This window comes from Heliangelus exortis, chromosome 16 (assembly GCF_036169615.1).
Source record: "Heliangelus exortis chromosome 16, bHelExo1.hap1, whole genome shotgun sequence".
Classification (NCBI taxonomy): Eukaryota; Metazoa; Chordata; class Aves; order Apodiformes; family Trochilidae; genus Heliangelus; species Heliangelus exortis.
The window spans coordinates 6,453,545-6,470,929 of record NC_092437.1 but is presented as its reverse complement, the minus strand read 5'-3'; the positions used below and the strand labels follow the sequence as shown (position 1 = coordinate 6,470,929).

The following is a 17,385-nucleotide window of genomic DNA, read 5'->3' as shown; positions in this document are numbered from 1 at the left end:
GGAGAGGAGGGTGAGGGGCTGCAGCCCGGCACAGCGGGAAAGGCAGCGGCGCCCACGCCCCTGGTCCTCACCTCTGCTATTCCGTTCCCCGACATGGTGCTTTCTGAAGGCCACAGGCTTCCCTCCTGCAGAGGAAAGGAGAAGAGAGGGCAGAGTGAGTCTGACTGCCAGCACTGGTTAAGCTCCTTCTGCAAATGGCCAGTGCCAGGTTTCACCATGCAGCCCATGATGCTGCCATTCATGTGGTCCTGCCCCGGCTGCAGCAAACCCCTCTGCTACACACACAGCCCCAGCCAGGGCACTACCAGCTGTTATCATACCTGCTGGGTATCATATAGGGTATGATGAAATGCCCTATATATTAGGAATATGGTTCACAGGGCGGACTTGGCAGTGCTGGGTTAACAGTTGGGCTTGATGATCTTATGATACAGCTACATGCTAAAGGTGTTGACATATTAACCCCAAAACCACAACATCTGATCAAAATTTCCCTCCATTTTCACCTCCGTATATATTTAATATATCACTTGCAGAATGAATGATGAGAAGGGCACCAGAAAAAAAACACTCTCCCACTCACAGACTTCCCCCCCTACCACCCACATTGCCACAGCATGTTTCTCTCCCTGGCTCAAACATACCAGAGGAGTATTTTTCAATTTGTGGTCCATGAGCGGTGGGTGATTCACAAGACATCAGAAAATGCTCCATGAAATAATGACAAGATTTAAAAAAAAAAAAAAAGAAATAAAAAAAAAAAGAAAAACCTCACACCCACATTCTGATGCACGTAATCAAGGATATCATAGAAAAATAAAGATAATAAGTGAAAAAACAAATGTTAAACCTAATTTTGATTTAACTAAAAAAAAAAAATAAAAATAAGGGAAACTGTAGCAGCAGAATGTTGGGTTTTTTTCCCCAGAAAAGGTAAATAGTCCTTGGCTTAGGCTGAGGAACTGTGATCTAGAGGCTTCCTCACACTGCAGCTATCACCTGATCCTTCAATCTGAACCCAAGCGCCAACAACCCCAGGCATGATAAAGCCACAAGCCAATTTCTCCCAAACCAGGAGATTAGTTTACAATTCATGATGAAAATAAACAAACAAAGGCTCTTCCCATTTGCTGGTGATACTCTGAGCATACACAGTTCACTCTAGACACCTTTGCCTTAAGAACTAAAATATTTAAATATTGCTAATATTCACATACGAATGTGAATGCCTGGGGCAGGCAGGCAGGGCTGGAGGAACACAAGCCAGAAGGCTCATAATTATAACCTGCAAGAGCTGGCACTTCTCTGTTCCTCACAGGTGAATCTCCAGTTCTGGCACTAGCAAGTCAGGCACAGGCAGCAGTATTTACCACCAGTGGAAAGGAAATGCCAAGGGTGTTTCTTTTTCCTCTTTAAGGTGTCCCATCCAGAGGCCATGCTCAGACCCAGCCCAGGCAGCAGGGCTCTCTGCATGAGCAAACCACAGGTTTTCCCACTATAAAAATACCATTTTCTTTAGTAGCCTTGGTGGCATTCCAGGTAGCCCAGTGCAAGCCTGTGAAGGGCTGCACCAGTCCTGCAGCACCAGTAAAGTCAGAAGGGATTATACTTCTCAGATGCTCCCTGGACCTTGCCCAGCTGTGAAGCACATCTGGCCCAATACTGGGCTGCAGCATGCAAGCACCACCATGGCTGAGCAGCTTCTCTGCTCCCCCCAGGACAGCACAGACCAGAGGTGCCCCCAGGAGCAAAGCCAGCCCAGAGAACACCCCCCCACATCCCCAGCAGGAGCCCCAGCACCCAGGCACCCCACAACAAAGAACTACCCAAAATGCAGCACCAGCACTGTGTCAAAATTCTCCAAAGATGATGCTAATTATATCTTATCCCCATCCTCCTTTCTCCCCTTGCCTTTTTCTTGTTTATTTTCCCCAACTTTGGAATATATTTTCTCTCGTGGCATCACACATGCTATCAGATATGGAGAGAATCCCACCAGGTTCCTGGTTTTGAAGCTCTGCACATTAACCTCAAGGCAGCCCGACTGCCAATGCAGGGAAAACAAGTGATTTATATGGAAATGAGGCAGCCCAGATTCTTCCCACTTCTCAGCGTTTTTTAGGGAGCATCTCCATGGAGCAGAGGTGAAGTGCTGCAACACCAACATCCTCCCCAGCTGAGGAATGTGCCACAGAGCTCTTCCTGAGAAATGCAACACTGGGTTTTACACAGACCTTGAGACTTCAATACCCAACTGTTCACACAGGCATCGACTGTTTGGTCCATTTTACACCTATTTCTTGCCTCCAGGGATAGCCTACAGCCAAAGTCGCCCAGCAGCCAAAAGACCCCAGAGGAAATTCATCTGCCACAGCCCAGACCCTTGCCCCTAACCCCCTGCCCAGGCACAGCACTGGCACCAAAGGCTCAGAGAGGGTCTGCCAGCCCTTCTCTGCACCCTGCAGGATGCCGAAGCAGCAGGTGGGAGCGGGAAGCACTCCCAAAAATTCTGTTTACTTTGCCATGTCCCCGTGGCAGACTTCCTGAGCAGTGAGTACCCTGCTGCCTTCTGCTAGATGTTTTATATTTAACTTGGTGGTGGGCAGTGCCACAGCAATGTCCCATCTGCTTCCCCCTGCCCGGGAGTGATGTCAGCGGCTCCCGTAGCCCAGCACCTCCCAGCATACAGAGCATCACTGGGATTGCCACAGGGATGGGGAGAGCATCAACACACCCCTGCCTGAGCTCTCCACCCTTAAAATCCCCCCTATGTACCCACTCATCCAAGGCCTGCACCCAGTATCCCACACAGAGGTCCAGAAGCAAAGCTCTGGCTCACAGATCACTTCATCTGTCTGTTGAGATGCTCCAGGTGACACATGGGTGCAAGAACAGCAAACCAGTAGAAACCCCATTAAAATGGGATGCAAAGAGAGAATAAGGAGCAGCCTGGAGATCCATTTTCTGTGGGAGCTGGATCTGCAGCTGTTATTAATCACTTCAACCTGTTGCTGACCAACTATGAGCACACTCACCACCTGCTGACACCAACCCCCTGCCACACACTACTGCACCAAGTCCATCTGAGTAACTGCTCCTCTCTCCTAAAAACCTAACAGTTGGGTTAAAAATTGCCCGAAAGCAGTAGTCAGAGGAGGGCAAAGCCTCAAAGACAGAGAAGGTATTTTTAGGTTTCCTGTTCTGGCCACAGGACAGCTTTGTAGCCCCATCAAGCCAAGCAGGAGTCATTCCTGTAAATCCCTGCCCCTGGGCCTCTTCTCATTCCCCTCTGATTTGCAGAATATTTAGGACTTGAACTCATCTCAATAGTGGCTGAGTCTAGAAAGCTCTCATTTTCTGAAATGAAAGTTGACTCTGATGAGCAATACAGGTTTAAAAGCCTCTGCAAGTATTCCAGGACTCACTGCAAAAACTAAAATTACTTCTTAATTTCTTTTTAGAGAGCAATCTTTGACTTTTATACAACCACTTGTTTTACTGATGTCAGAGAATTTTCTCTGTAAAGCTGCATGGTGTAGATTAAGCCATCAGAGCCATCTTAAGACTCTGAGCCATCAGAAGGATATATATTTTCCATTTTGGGGGGCAAAGTATGCTTGGAAATTGCTTTAAAACCACTTTTTCATGGTAGAGTGGGACATCACTGTTCCAAAGGTGCACAGGGACAGTGCCACTCTTAGTACAAAAGAGTTTTTAGTAACATTTCTTAAATATTCTCAGTGCTGGAAAAATAAAGTTACTTGTTCTAAAAAGAGTTTAAGTACAGGGAGAATGGTGATAAGGAACACATGATGTAATACAAGAAATCCTTGCAAGCAAGAACTGCATTAAAAAAAAAAACATAACCAACCTTTAGGGAAATTAATTTCTACTTCAGTTGTAATTTTTGAGCTACAACAACAACAAAGGACAACTCTGGCAGAAACAGATCTAGCAGCATCCTGCCACAGGATGAACTACTTTAATATTTCAGAAGCTGAAGACAGTGCACACAGCTTTGCTGCTTGTCTGCAGTCATGACAGCAAGATGAAGTTTGGGACTTAAAAAGCCCAACACCACTTCAGTACAAGTTTAATGGGTTACATAAACTGGTGTCCAGTTTGGCACAGACTGTCTGCTGTGCTCATTCAGTCTGGAACTGTTTTCTACAAAAAACCCATGCAGTGCTGAGCAGCTACCTTTAAAATCTTTATTATGATTGATCCCAGTGACCACCTTCCAGCTCAGCACCCAGGGGGCTTCTCTGTCCCATGAGGAGGGGGCTCAGACCATGGGGAAGCTGGACAGTCACAGCAGAGAAAGGGGCTGGGAGAAGAGTTATAAAGAGGGGAAAATCCTCCCAAATTTGTGTTTCTCAGCACTCAGAAAGGGACTCGGCAGCCTAACTGAGGTCTGGCAGATGTGCTTTGATGAAAAGCCATTTTGTCACTGATGTGTCTCTGAATGCTGAATAAATAACAGAGCTGTTTTGGTGTGGGGATGGGGCCAAAAAACATAGCTGTGAATTTTGTACTGGTGAAATTTAAAAAAAAACCACAATTTTAAAAAAAGAAAAAAAAAAGAGAAGGGGGAAAAAGCATTATTTTTTAAAGTCAACAATTTTTGATTAAACTGAAATTCTTGCTCAAGCTCCACGTGATTTTTTCTTTCCATATTAGCCTTCCTTCTGCCTTTTAAAGAAAATAAGTATCAGGCCACTTAAAAAAATAGAAATTAGTATATTAAAATAAAAAAGGCTTGATCTGGTATTTGCTTGGAAAATGTAAAATGAAACATTTTGGCCTTGTTCAAGTAAAGCTTCCTGAGACATGATAAAATTCTGAAAAATCAGAAAGTGGCAAAATAATCTTTCTGCTGCTTTAAAAAACTCATACTCGGGTGCCTGCATTTTGCTACTGCTGGAAGCAGGTGCACGGGATGATAAGGGAGAGAAGGTTTCTGTAACTGTGAGAGGAGCTGGGACAGGAGCAGGATGCTCAGCTCTGACCCCAGAGCAGGACCAGGCAATCCTGGAGCTTTGGTTGTGTTGCACAGCACTGATAACCCAACACGAGCTGAGCTCAGTGCCATGACCTCCAGAGACATCCTGCACAGCCTACAAAATGAAAAGTGGTTTAATTGAACTTGGGGTTTGCCCAGCTCTCCTTCCCAAGGGGTATCCTCACTATGGCACAGAGCCAGACAAGGGACCTTCATCTGCTGTGTGTAATGTGTGACAAAATGAGAGCTGCTATGGAGCAGAGGGACAGCCTGGGCATATGCTGGCTGGACATTGTGCTGGAGACTTAATTAATAGAAGATGTTAGATCTCTCTCTTCAAAAATTAAAAATATATTAAGAAAAAACAGAAGAAAAACAAAGTAAAAAGCAACAGCAGTATTTGATTTTTTTTCCTGCGGCACCACACAGACCATCACAAGGGTTCAACCTGCCCTGGAAGCCTGTAAAGGAGAACACATGAAGCAGCCACCTTGAGGAAGCCCTATCACTTACAGAGAGCTTTAAGACCCTTCAGGGTGAATGCTTAAAAAATGTGTATCAGTACACGATATCCCTGCACTGAAGACAGAGTCATGTAGGCTGCAGTGAATACTACATGTGTACCCTCCAGGAAAATGTGATGTTTTCACACTTTCTTCTAAGTCTGTCTGAGCTGCAGCATTTGAGGAAACCCTCCAGCTCTGCATAAGCCAACATCTGCCTCGAGGCTGGAGAGGCTCCCCCCAAGCCCTTGTGAGAGGTACAACTGAAAACTGGACAGAGTCTTTCAGGATTTCCTGTTCTCGTTGAGACAGGCAGGAACTGTTTAGACAGTCATTTGAAACTCTCCAAGTGGAGCCACCAAAGGACTTGATAGTTTGGGGCTGTTAAAGGCATAAGCACGCAACCTGCTCAGGGTACGTGGTAGTTCCAGGCACCAAGAACAGCCTCATGCAATAACTTTACTGATGTAAAGTGAAAATTGCAAAGCTCAGGGCAAAACCAGAAGCTATGTCTGTCTGCACATCACAACACAGAGCAACCTGAAGAGCCAGAGGCATCCCTAAAAGCAGCCCCCATAAACAAGAGACAGAATATGATGCCAAGACCCAGCCTGGAGGGTGCCCCTTCATCCAGTGCTGAGTGGCACATGAGCAAACACGACCCAGATGAACACCTTTGTCTCTGATGTTTCCCAAAGATCACATCATTTGGCAAATGGTGCAGGATGACATGGGTTGGAAGAGCAGAGGGTGACTTACTGATGAGAGGTTCTCGTCTCTCCGCCTCCCCTGGCTGTGCCGGCTGATGAAGGATCGCGCAGAGAGTTTGTAGTGGTTCAGCAGACATGTGATCACCACCACCATCACCATCATCACCACCACGATTATGATTATCTGTACAAACTCCAACTCCGCTGCAAAAGAGAGACAGACTTTCAGCCAGCAGGAAAAGCATCATGTAATTGAGTGCAAGAAGAACTAAAGTGGCCGAGACACCAATGACACCCCCGTGTCCTTCCCCACAGAGCATATATAGGTTCTGCATGCCTTGAGCCCAGCTTCTTTAATGAAAATCTCTTTAATTCACTTTTTAATTGTCACAGAAGAGTCTCTAGGAAGGATCGTTCAGGAAAAAAGGGCACAGGTCCCCTCTGGCACAGGTCCCCTCTGTCACAGGGGTCAGACATGAGGAGCCTGTGACATGGCAGAGCATACAACATCACTGGCAGCCCTGCTCTTGCCATCCTCTCCACCACAGGGCACAGTCAGGGACACCTCCTGCTTTTTGGTGAGACACCAGATGGGCAGGATACAGCTGCCCGCCGGAGCCGCATCCCGGAGCTCCAGACATCCCTCGGCTCAGGGCTCAGCCAGCTGACAGTGGCAGCTTGAGTGGCTTGAACTGGCATAAAAGGAAAACTGCCAAAAATCCTCCGAACAAACAAGAGGAAGCAAGCAACAGACTATCCAGTTAACTCCAGAGACACTTGGCAGGAGGCACTAAGAAGCCGCTCCTAAAATTTCCTAAGGAAATAATCCCTCGCACCTCTCTGAGGCTAAAGGAAAATTGAGAACCAGAGGGGAACGTAGCCCTGGGGTCATTATTTCCATGCACTTGGCACCCAGAGAGCAGATGCCACCCCTGAGCCATTCAGTTTACCCCCCCATGCCTGCAGTGCCCGGAGCTCGCTCCAGTGCTTGTTGTAAAGGAGGAGCCAGACCAGCAAAACCCAATAGTTCTGGGGATTTAAACTTTGTTTGCTTCTCAGTAGGGACAGCTATAAAATCCATTTTAAGAAAGCTGTGCCCTAAGGGATCATGGGGTCTTTTTCATCTATGCAGACACACACACACATAAATATCTGTGAATACACAGAAAGATCCATCATGCCTCAAAGGGCAGCATCATGCTGCTTGTACCAGCTGGAGTGGCTTCTGCTGAGTCAGGAAAATTTTATTTTATTTTTTTTTATGGAAAGTTTTCTCCTGGCAGGTGGCATTTAAGTGCCAGTAAAAGCAAATAAATGTCAAGAAAACAGTCCAGGTGGTGAGTGTTGCCAGTTACCTCAGAGCTCATTCTGCTAAACAGCAGCTATTTCTGCCATTGCCCAAAATGCTGAACCAGCTCTGCCCACCACCTTCAAAAGCAGAATTATGCCTTGAAAGCAGAAGCCTTGTACATTACTTAAAGTTAGATGTGAGATGGAGCCTGTACACTTTCAGCACCCCTAAAACACAGATGCCTCTATACTGGAATATTACACGTGGGGTAGGAAGAGAGGGATTAGAAGCCAAACATTGCAAAGGAATTTTGCCTTAAAAACTCCTTTTAGCTAGAGGCATCTCATGAAAAGGCGCTCAAATGCCAATGTGAGAGGAAGAGCCTGGAAAAAAAAAAAAACGTTTCCAACAATTTATACCTAGTTCCAAAGCAGCAGCATAGCTCACCCATGGGAAAAAACAGTGACCAGACCTGAGAGCTGCCTCGGGTGCCCTGTGCTGGAGGAACAGGCTGAAACAGGAGCTTGTTTCTTCTAAAGACAAATCAGATTAACCAGATGCACAAACACACCAAAACTTAAAGGGTTGGGAAAAGAGGACGATGCGAAATCATTAAAAAAGAAAACAACATCTCTTCACTGAGAGCATCCCAGATCACCTCCAGCACCTGACTGGCAGGGAGAAGCTTGGGCATGGAATGCCCCACAGACCCTTCTGGGTGGGCTCCAGGTCACCCACTAAGAGCCAGACCCTGGGGAGCAGTGACCCAGAATCCCTGTGCCTCACCTACGCATGGGCTGCGAAGCCCACAGGCTGGAAAGCAGCCACCCAGCTGGAGTGCAGAGCCTGCTTTTTGAAGAATTCATTACAGAAAAGAGAAAAACCCGAAACAAACAAACGAACAAACACAAAAAACCCCAGGGTTTTTAGGAAGATGAGTCAATTTAGTCTTGAAACACAGCATGTGCTTTGGCCACGGTGATAAAACACAAGGAAAAAATATAAATGAGACAAGTGATGGAAAACTCCCTTTTCTGTTAAAAGAGGTTATATTTCTGGAAAAAAACAACAACCAACCAAGCCAAAACCCAAAACCAAAGTTCCTTTCCTAGGATGAGAGGTCCCTTAAATGAATCAAACCTTGCTGAAGGTCACAGTTGTCTGGTGACACAGGTGAAGTTTTGGCAATCAGAAGTGCTGCCCTAATTCCTGCCTGGGAAGAAACACACTCCAGACATGAGCCATTTACAAGTGACCTAAGCCAAGCTTCCTGCATACACATACAGACATATCATGAGCAGAGCCTGAAGCAGATGAAAGGGTAGGAATTCCACCAGGACCTGGGACAACACACCAGTATCTCCTCCATTCCATTCCTGCCTTAAAAGCTCTTTATTCTGGCTCTGGAAATCCTGTAATTGGGGTATTACAAAACAATTGCCAGGATCACCAGAAAGAAGGGGACACTGCTTTCCAGCAGATCCTCCTCCTGCCCTGCCTCTCCCTCCCATGTTGTCCTGGAGATTGCCATCTGGACAGGCTGGACCCCTAAGGGACCACAGGGAGGTGCAGGCATCATGCCTTGCTCTTCAAGCTCTAAATTGGGTTATTCAGTGTGGAACTTTATAGCAGTCACACTGGTGTTATCAACAAAGGAGCAATTTTAACATCTCATTTTGGGAGAGGAGGGGCAGTGAGTGCCCTGAGTATGGCTCTACCTCCAGCACAGCCTCTCAGTGCCAAGAGCAAGCACATCAGGTACACTGAGATGAGCTTTCATCCCAACAACATTCATGTTGCCCAATGTGGCTTTTGGAAAAAAATGAAATAAAAAGCAAAGCAAAGCAACAACAACAAAAAAAAAAAGTCCCACACACTCAATTTGTGCTTTTCAAGTTTCAAGAGACTCATCCCCACTCGAGGCGCCAAAGTTTCTGCCAACTCTCCCTCTGTTTTAACTTGTCTGCATGGGCTTCATTTGCAGAAATGGGGGAAAAAAACCCAACACACTGGAAAGCTGCATGTACTTGGTAAGATTTTATCCAAGCAGCTCCGTCAAATTAATGAAGAAAGATCATTAAAAACCCAAACTCTGAGTTAATACATTATTATTCCAGTTGCAATTCAGCTGCTATGCTAATAAAAAGCCTTTGGGGAATGAAAAACAAGCCAAACTGCAAAGCACATTATTTATAATTCTACTGGTATTCTTAAAAACACACACAACAAAACCAAGAAAAAAAAACTGCAACACATTTTGTGTTTGGCTTCCTAATCATTGTCACTTTTCAATTAGAAAAGGCCTCATTCCATTTCTGTCTCTAATTTTCCCCAAGGGAGATGTTATAAATGCACTAGGCTTTACAAAATGGGCATATTCAGCCTCCAATGCGAAGTAAGGTCACAATAATTTAATTTTGCATAATTTTTACTCCAGAAAACGTTTCAAACTAACAGGTTCAGACATCCCATTTAAGTGACACAACCTGCTTTTCTGTATTTTCTGTCTAGACGCTGCAGATTTGGCTGGTCAGCACGCATGCAACTCTTTTGCAACTAAGCATTTTCCCCCACAGATTCTCACAATCCTGAAGCTGGATATTCGTGATCAAGTAAAATCACTTGTCACATCCAATTCTTCAAGTTCATTACTCACTTGCCACTTCAAACCACGTGTGGCCTCGAGTAAGGGTTTCACAGCAGATTATGGCATTATATTAATAAATGATAGGAGACTCCAACGCTTCCCAAAGCCTTCAGACTCCACTTTCCTGCTCAGTGTTTTTGGTTTGAAGGAAGGCAGTGTGAGCCCTTGGTGCCCAAACTGGACTGCTGCCTGGCACTAAAATAATAAAGCTCCAAAATGTCTGAAATCTATGAAAAAAGCAGCTGGTGGCATCTCATCAGCAGAGCTGCTGAAGACCACGCTCAGGGCTTGACAGAAGCAGCTGCAGAAAGGTGCATCTCAGAGCTTCCTCAGGTGCCTATGAACAAAATGTTCAGCACGCACAGGTTTAAAATTTATAAATATTTTTGCAAGGAGGGAGAGCTACTTGAGTTAACAGAGCGCTGAGGCTCTGCACACACACACACGGCTCACAACAGCCACAGGGGAGTTGAGGCTGTGATATACTTTAAATGCATTTCCTTATTTTTTACAGCTATAATACAGTTCATAAAATGCTTATGATAAACTTTATTAATGTTCTTCCTTCTATGAAGAGTATCACTGCTGAGGACAAATGCTCCAAAGCACTGGTAACAAGGAGGAAAAAAAAAAATACACCTGCATTTTGTTGAAATAATTACAGGGACTCAAGCTATCATTTCCAAGGGGACAGAACAGCTTTCAGACAGGGTCTCAGACAAGATGACCTTTGCTTTCAGCTGGGTATAATATACATCTGCAGGTCAAGACAGCTATCTGTAAGCTTCAATTACAATTTCTATATACATTGGAATTGCATATTGTGTGAGAAGTGATGAGAAGGAGAAGTGAAATTACTCAGGAGACACTGGCTAAGCTGAACAAATGTAGCTGCACTAGCCACAGTTCCTAAGTAAAAGGTTAGAAAAAGAAAAGTAATATGCCAGTCATCATAAATGCAGTGGTGCACTGCGTTAAAACCCAGGTCTGTTTTGCTGAAACAAAACTAAAGCAAGTAGAGAATCCCCTGCAGAATACTTTGCTTCTGCTAAGTTCACTTTCACTTCCTCTGGGTATTTTTATCATTAAAACCCCCTTAGTTCTGACTTGAACCAGATTGCTGGGACAGTTAAAGCATGATGAGTCTGATCACAAGCTCACACAGACCATCAAAAATATTCTCTTAAGGGTGTGGAGCAAAAACTCCTGCTGCTGATTTCATCTTCTGGTGGACACCAGCCCAGTGTGAGGCAATCCAACACCCTGCTTCACAGCAGACAGGATGAGATACCTCCCCAGCAAACCTCCCTGCTGGAAGTTAATGAGCCATCAGATAATTTTTACTCAGGATACATGGGATATGCACCTCAGCTGCTGGATTCTCCCATGACTGTTCCTCAGCATCAGAGCCCAATAATCACTCATTTTATTGGCATTCTTTGGGAAAATACACCTAAAACTGTGTCTGGAGGTTGCTCCATGTGTCTGACAAGGAGGAGAGGTGGTAACAGTGGAAGGCAAAGCCTTCACCAGGCTTTGGGAGTGCTGGGCACAGCCCCAGTGCTGTGGGGAAAACTCCGACATAGCTCTTTTTCAGTCTCCCTGACTCTTCCTTTGGGATTTTCTGCTACTCAAAATCACAGTGTCTACATTAGGGAAAATCCCTAGAGTTAATATTTCATTTTAAACCCACTTTATTTGCCTTCTCTGTGACCTCTGTGTTGGGGCAGGGAACAACAGAGGTTTTGCTATTTCAGAAGTTTCAAAGAACTGGGGAAATAGCATTTCCCCCCAAATCACAGCTGTGCCATCCCTGCCCACATGGGCACTCACTCCCAGCAGCAGCTCCTCACTGGGCAGGAGTGTTTGAGCCCACCAAAGTGCAAGGACTGCCCTACTGAAGCCCCTCCACAGACACCCCCAAGCCAAGATAAAGTCCTTGCCTATGCTGGGATTTTACTCTGCATCCCAGCTGCGGGAATACTTCATGAATGGCCATTTTCCACTGTACATAGGGACTATTTTTAATTAAAATGTCCCTTATGCCAGAGAAACAACCTGTGAGTGCCTAATGCAGGAGCCAAGGAACCACAACATGGTCTGTGCCTCCACTTCTGGTCTTCATTTTCACCATTACAACTTTTACACCGAGACTGAACGGGATAGATTTGTAGAGGTTCCTCCTGTTGCCTAACAAGCCACAATAATGCAGGCAGAAAAATCTCGAATTTTCTAACTTTCCTGCTGAAGTACAATGAGATGTAATCAGCTCTTGTACAAAGATGGGCAGCATCTCTCAGGTCTCCAGCAGACTAAGGGTAATTTCTCATAGGAGGCAGCTTGTGCTCCCATCCTGCCCATGGTAGCACCCCCAACCCCACCACAGGTGACCACAGGTGATTATCTAGATCAGTGGCCAAGTAGTGATCCCAGGTTCCCAGCCCACCCCTGCATCACAGAGGGGCAAAGTCTTTCTCCAGGTCACCCAGCACAGGAACAAGAGAGAACTCTGACTCAGCCCTGCCAAGAAACCCTGTCCCTCCTGGAATTCCAGGAGGAGCACAACCCTTGGAGCAGGCAGGGAGCCAAAGAGCACACCAGCAACAGGAAGCAATTAACTGGGCACAAACCTGTTGGCATGAACAGGAAACCCACAGCACAGGGCACCCCAGCCCTCTGCCAGCAACCAGCCCTTGGGCAAACATGTGCTTCCCGTGGCATGGCAGCAGGAGACCCCTGAGCTCCATGCACAGAGCTAAGTGATGCTTAGAGAAAGCAGAGCTGAGAAAAGCATCTTGCTTTCTGTCCTCAGAGCCTTTGCCCCCCCCTTTGCAGCACTTTCTGCTCCTCACCATGCATGGCCACTTTGTGGAGTGCCTGTGGTTATTTTGGGAGCCTGGCTCACGTGGGTGACTCAGCACCATGACTCAACAGATTCCAGCTGAGAATGCAGAGTGACATGGAGAGGGGCACACAGGTGGGGACCTCCCCCAGCAGTGCCTGGGGAGCAGCACCAGCTTCCAGCACAGCCCCTGGGAACTGGGGATGATTGGGCCATGTCCATCCTTGAAGCTTATGAAATCCATAAATGAATTGCTGCCCCCCATCAGCTAAATATGGTGGCACAGTAATGTCACACCACATGTCCTGGCTTCTTCCCTAATCCTTAGGGATTTAGGGTAAATTCAACTGACTGCAGAGCTCTGTCCTCCACACACCTCCCCCTCGCACCCCAGAAAGAAAGGTCCCTACACATGGAGTCTATCCAGACATGGCAAAATTAACCAGATGAATTAATGAAATGTTCATAAATTTGCAGTGAGCACTTTCATCCCTGGTTTTCCATTAACACCTCCAATACCCACAGTGCTGCCCTGGCTGAGTGACTCAGAACAAGATGTAGCAGAGATGTGTGCGGCCCCGACTGCAGTTCCCTCTCCTTCCAATTTTCTCATCTTTTCATCCACCCCCACCCTTGGGCATCTTCTGTTTGAACAGGTTCTTTGTAACCCTTGATGGCAGCACTCTAGTTACATTAAAAAGCATGTCAAAGACAGAAATAAGGTACAGCTACTTTTTGGCTGATCATGTGCACATGAGGCTATTCAAGAGTCATCAGGAAAGCTGTAAGTAGGGAGAAATGGAAGTCCAAACCAGACTGGTACAGGCAATAATTTCAAGCTTGGAGCTAAAGGGCAGCCATACATCCTTCCTCCCTTCTCGTGATTCCCCAAATTCTGTACTTAGAAGCACTGTGGGATGCTGAGCAGGAATGTTTAAGGATTTCAGCCAAGAATTTTCAGGCCATTAACGTGAAAGGCTTCTCAACAAGCTTGTGCAGCTCCTCAAAGAGCAAACAGAAAACAGGTCTTGGAATAGTGGTGGACCACAGGCCCCCTCGTACAGAATTAGTGTCTGTCACACCCTGTAGCAAGCATCATTCTTAGTTGCTGATCCAGAGGTTCCTGCCTGATCCCCTGCCCACCCATGGGCTTTGACAGGCAGAAGGAGGATATGACCCAGCACTTTCTCCACCAGACCTGAGCTGCCATCTTCACACGAAACTTATTGCCAATGGGTAGGCAGAGACACTGCCCTAAACTCGAAGTGATGGATCTGATTTTAAGCCATTCTCAGCACCCACATCTATAGCCAAAGGCAGGGGCTTGAGTACCAGCAGGCTGCAGAGGAGGAGAAGGAGGAGGAAAGACACCCTTATCCATTCTGTCAGCTACTTGACAGCCCAGCCTGCTCCCCTCCCTGGTCTCCACTGACATTTCACAGCACCACAGCTTCAGCCATGCCCAGAGGCACTGTTGAGAACAAGGAGACACACAAGGACAGTCCTTGCCATGAACAGCTGAGAGCACGACGCTACCTTGCGTGCCAATAATTAGGGCACAAAACAATTCCTAATCACTTCTGGAAAATGAAGGCTGAGGACACCCTGTCCTGCCTTGCCTCACCCATACTGACATGTGGCCTTTTGCAAGGCTGTGAGCTGAAATTACTGAGTTATGATGCAGTAGACATGGACCAAAGAGGGGTCCAAGGAGTGGAGCTGGTCCCCAAGCACACCTCCCCAGGATGGGTTTAAGTCTTGCTTACCCAAGAGCTTGTATTTGTGCCTGACAACTGCAAGTTGTCAGAGAGTTTGTTGAGTTGTCAGAGTTTGCAAGTTGTTTAGAGAGCAGGGGACAGACATTACACCACAATTTGGACACATTTTGGAGCAGCATGTGGTTCCCTGGAAGGACCTGAGGATTAAAACTCTGCAGAATCAAGTCCAGCCAAAGTGTGGTTGTGACATTTGCTCATCAAAGTCTCTGTAAAAGGACTGGGTTAAGCAATGTAGCCAAAGAGTGGACCTCATTTTTTCTACTTAAGGTTAAAAAATGACCAGAAGAGCCATCTGAATCTAGTCACCCTTCAGAGCTATCATTTTAGTAGGAATAAACTCACAACTCCTCAATAAGCAGCTGCAGGGGCTCAGACTCCAGAGCATCCCACAGGACAGGCATCAGGGCCAGTGCTGGGATCATTTCTGACCGTGGCCCCTCACCCTCCCCTGTTCACAGATCCTGTATGGAGGAGAACACCCTGGCAGGGCAGCAACACAGCCCAGTGTGAGCAGCTCTGACCTGCTGCATCCTTCCAGCCCCACCTGGAGAGGGACATACCCATTATACCAAGCATTACATTTGAACAGCTCTAATTCAAGCAAGAACCAAAACAGCTCCAGGCAGCAGCTAGAACCCAAAGGCTCCAAGAGAGGGTGCAGCACCAAACACTGCTCCTGGTTTACAGAAGCCATTCCATCCACCACTCCAGTTGTTAAAGAGAGCTATGTTCTCCCTCTCGGAGACTGCAGATGAGGAAGAGGAGATGAAAGAACAAAGAACTTCAGACAGCAGATTACTCACCCTCCACTGCTCCTCTGTTAGGTCACCTTAAAACCAATCAGACCAGGCAAAGTCATTACTGCAATATTTGTGTATTAGCATTTATCTGCTACGTTTATCTTCTAAATAATGTCTCCATAAAACCACATCTGAAGGGCCCAGCAGATTGTCAGCAACTGTATTTGTTTACATGGCAGCACAGAAAGTACTGGAGATAGATATGGAATACCATCTTGATACTGCCATTGCTGGCACAGATCAGCAGCATCTTGAAGCCAGAGCTGCAATAGCAATGCCAAGACATCAAAGAGAGCAGGATCAGGCCCGTGACAACAGGCAGGACAGCTGGAAAGAGCCCCCTGGATTTGGTCCTGCTTCATGCATCATCAGTACAGCTAACAGCTGAACTGCCTTTCCAGATTCACCATGGCTGGTTCTGATGCAGAAACCAGAAATAATGTCCTGTGAGTTAGCAATGGAAGGCTGAGAATGGAGCAGGAGGGCAGAGAGCAAGTGGGACTCAGAAAAGCAGAAAGTCTGAGAAAAAACTTTGCTGAAGAACAGACGATGGGGTCCCAAGAACTCATGATCATAGTGTCAATCTTTGGGCCATAACTGTGTGTTTAATATAGGTAGTTTTCATTTCTCACACTGGGTAATCAAGCATCAAAACCTCCAAGTCACTGGCAAAGGAAATGGCCCCTTTCATGCTTAGAGACACAGAAGTATCAGACTGCCTGGGCCTCAGAAAATTTTTTAGGGCTTAAAACACAATAACTGTCCCAATCACACCAGTGTGTCTGCTCTGTAAATGTGACCTCCTTGAGCTAGCATGGCCACAGTGGCAGCTGCAGGGAGCAGGAGCTGGAAGTAAGGGCCAGAAAGGCAAGGTGAGTATGGCAGCACTCAGCATTCTCATGGATACTGCACATGTGAGAGCTGGTGTCAGCAGAACCTTCAGCTGGGACACCTCCTGGCTCTGAGCAGGGAGCTGTCAACCGAAGACTTGTTTAGAGAAACTCATGAAGACATTAACCAGCTCCCTCAGAGCAATGGGAAATAACGAGGTTCTTTGGGAAACTCAGACTCTCTAAAAGCTTGCATACACAAGCCTCTTCCCTCCCTTTTTGTGTCTATTTCTCTCACCTCCTTCTTTTCAACGTATTTTATGCGTGGTAAGCCTGATCCCAGCCTACTGAGATGACTGGAAGGAGTATGTTGCTTTTGAAGTTACTCCCAAGGGTAAGGACAACTAAACTGGATTAAAAGAATAAAGTCATTTTGATTTTGCACATAAAAGATAGGCAAATTTGCTTGCTCATTAGAAAACACTGAACAAGGCTCATGGCCTCCACCAAGCTGAGAACAACCAGAGCATCTCCTGCTCCTGACAGCATCAGCCCTGGTCTATGTCTGGGGCAGGGGCAAGGGCAGCGTGTCACCCATCCCATTAAACACCAGCATACAGAGGGAAACACGGGGAAAAGACTTTACAGTTTGCAATCATAAATACCTTGAACCAGGAAAAAAAATAATCTACAGAGGAACAAGTGAAAAAGCACAGTACACAACATCTGGATCAAACCCTGCCAGCTGACCCTGAAAGACCAAAGAGGTTTTGTCAGGGTTCTCTCTATCGCTAGTAAAAATAAACACATTAATAAGCAAGTATTTTCATATACCCTGGAAAGACTCCTGATCAATATATGGCTTGCTACCATAGCGATTTCTTTCCTTCCACCCAGCAGAAACTCATGACAAAGGAAAGCACATCTCATTTATGAACTTAGCTATAAATACTTTTGCTAACTGCCATTTAGGAATTTCATT

At 46.2% G+C, this 17,385-nt stretch overlaps 1 protein-coding gene across 2 annotated transcripts in view; it reads right to left on the bottom strand.

Annotated features, from left to right (window-relative positions):
* The window catches only part of PMEPA1 (prostate transmembrane protein, androgen induced 1), a 50,243-nt gene that overhangs the window by 6,043 nt on the left and 26,815 nt on the right, over positions 1 to 17,385 (bottom strand). For both annotated transcript variants that reach the window (XM_071759447.1, XM_071759448.1), the window contains 2 exons: positions 6,265 to 6,419; positions 72 to 125 (listed from right to left, as the gene is read on the bottom strand). In XM_071759447.1, coding sequence (XP_071615548.1) covers positions 72 to 125; positions 6,265 to 6,419 — 209 coding nt within the window. The remainder of the gene's footprint in view (positions 1 to 71; positions 126 to 6,264; positions 6,420 to 17,385) is intronic.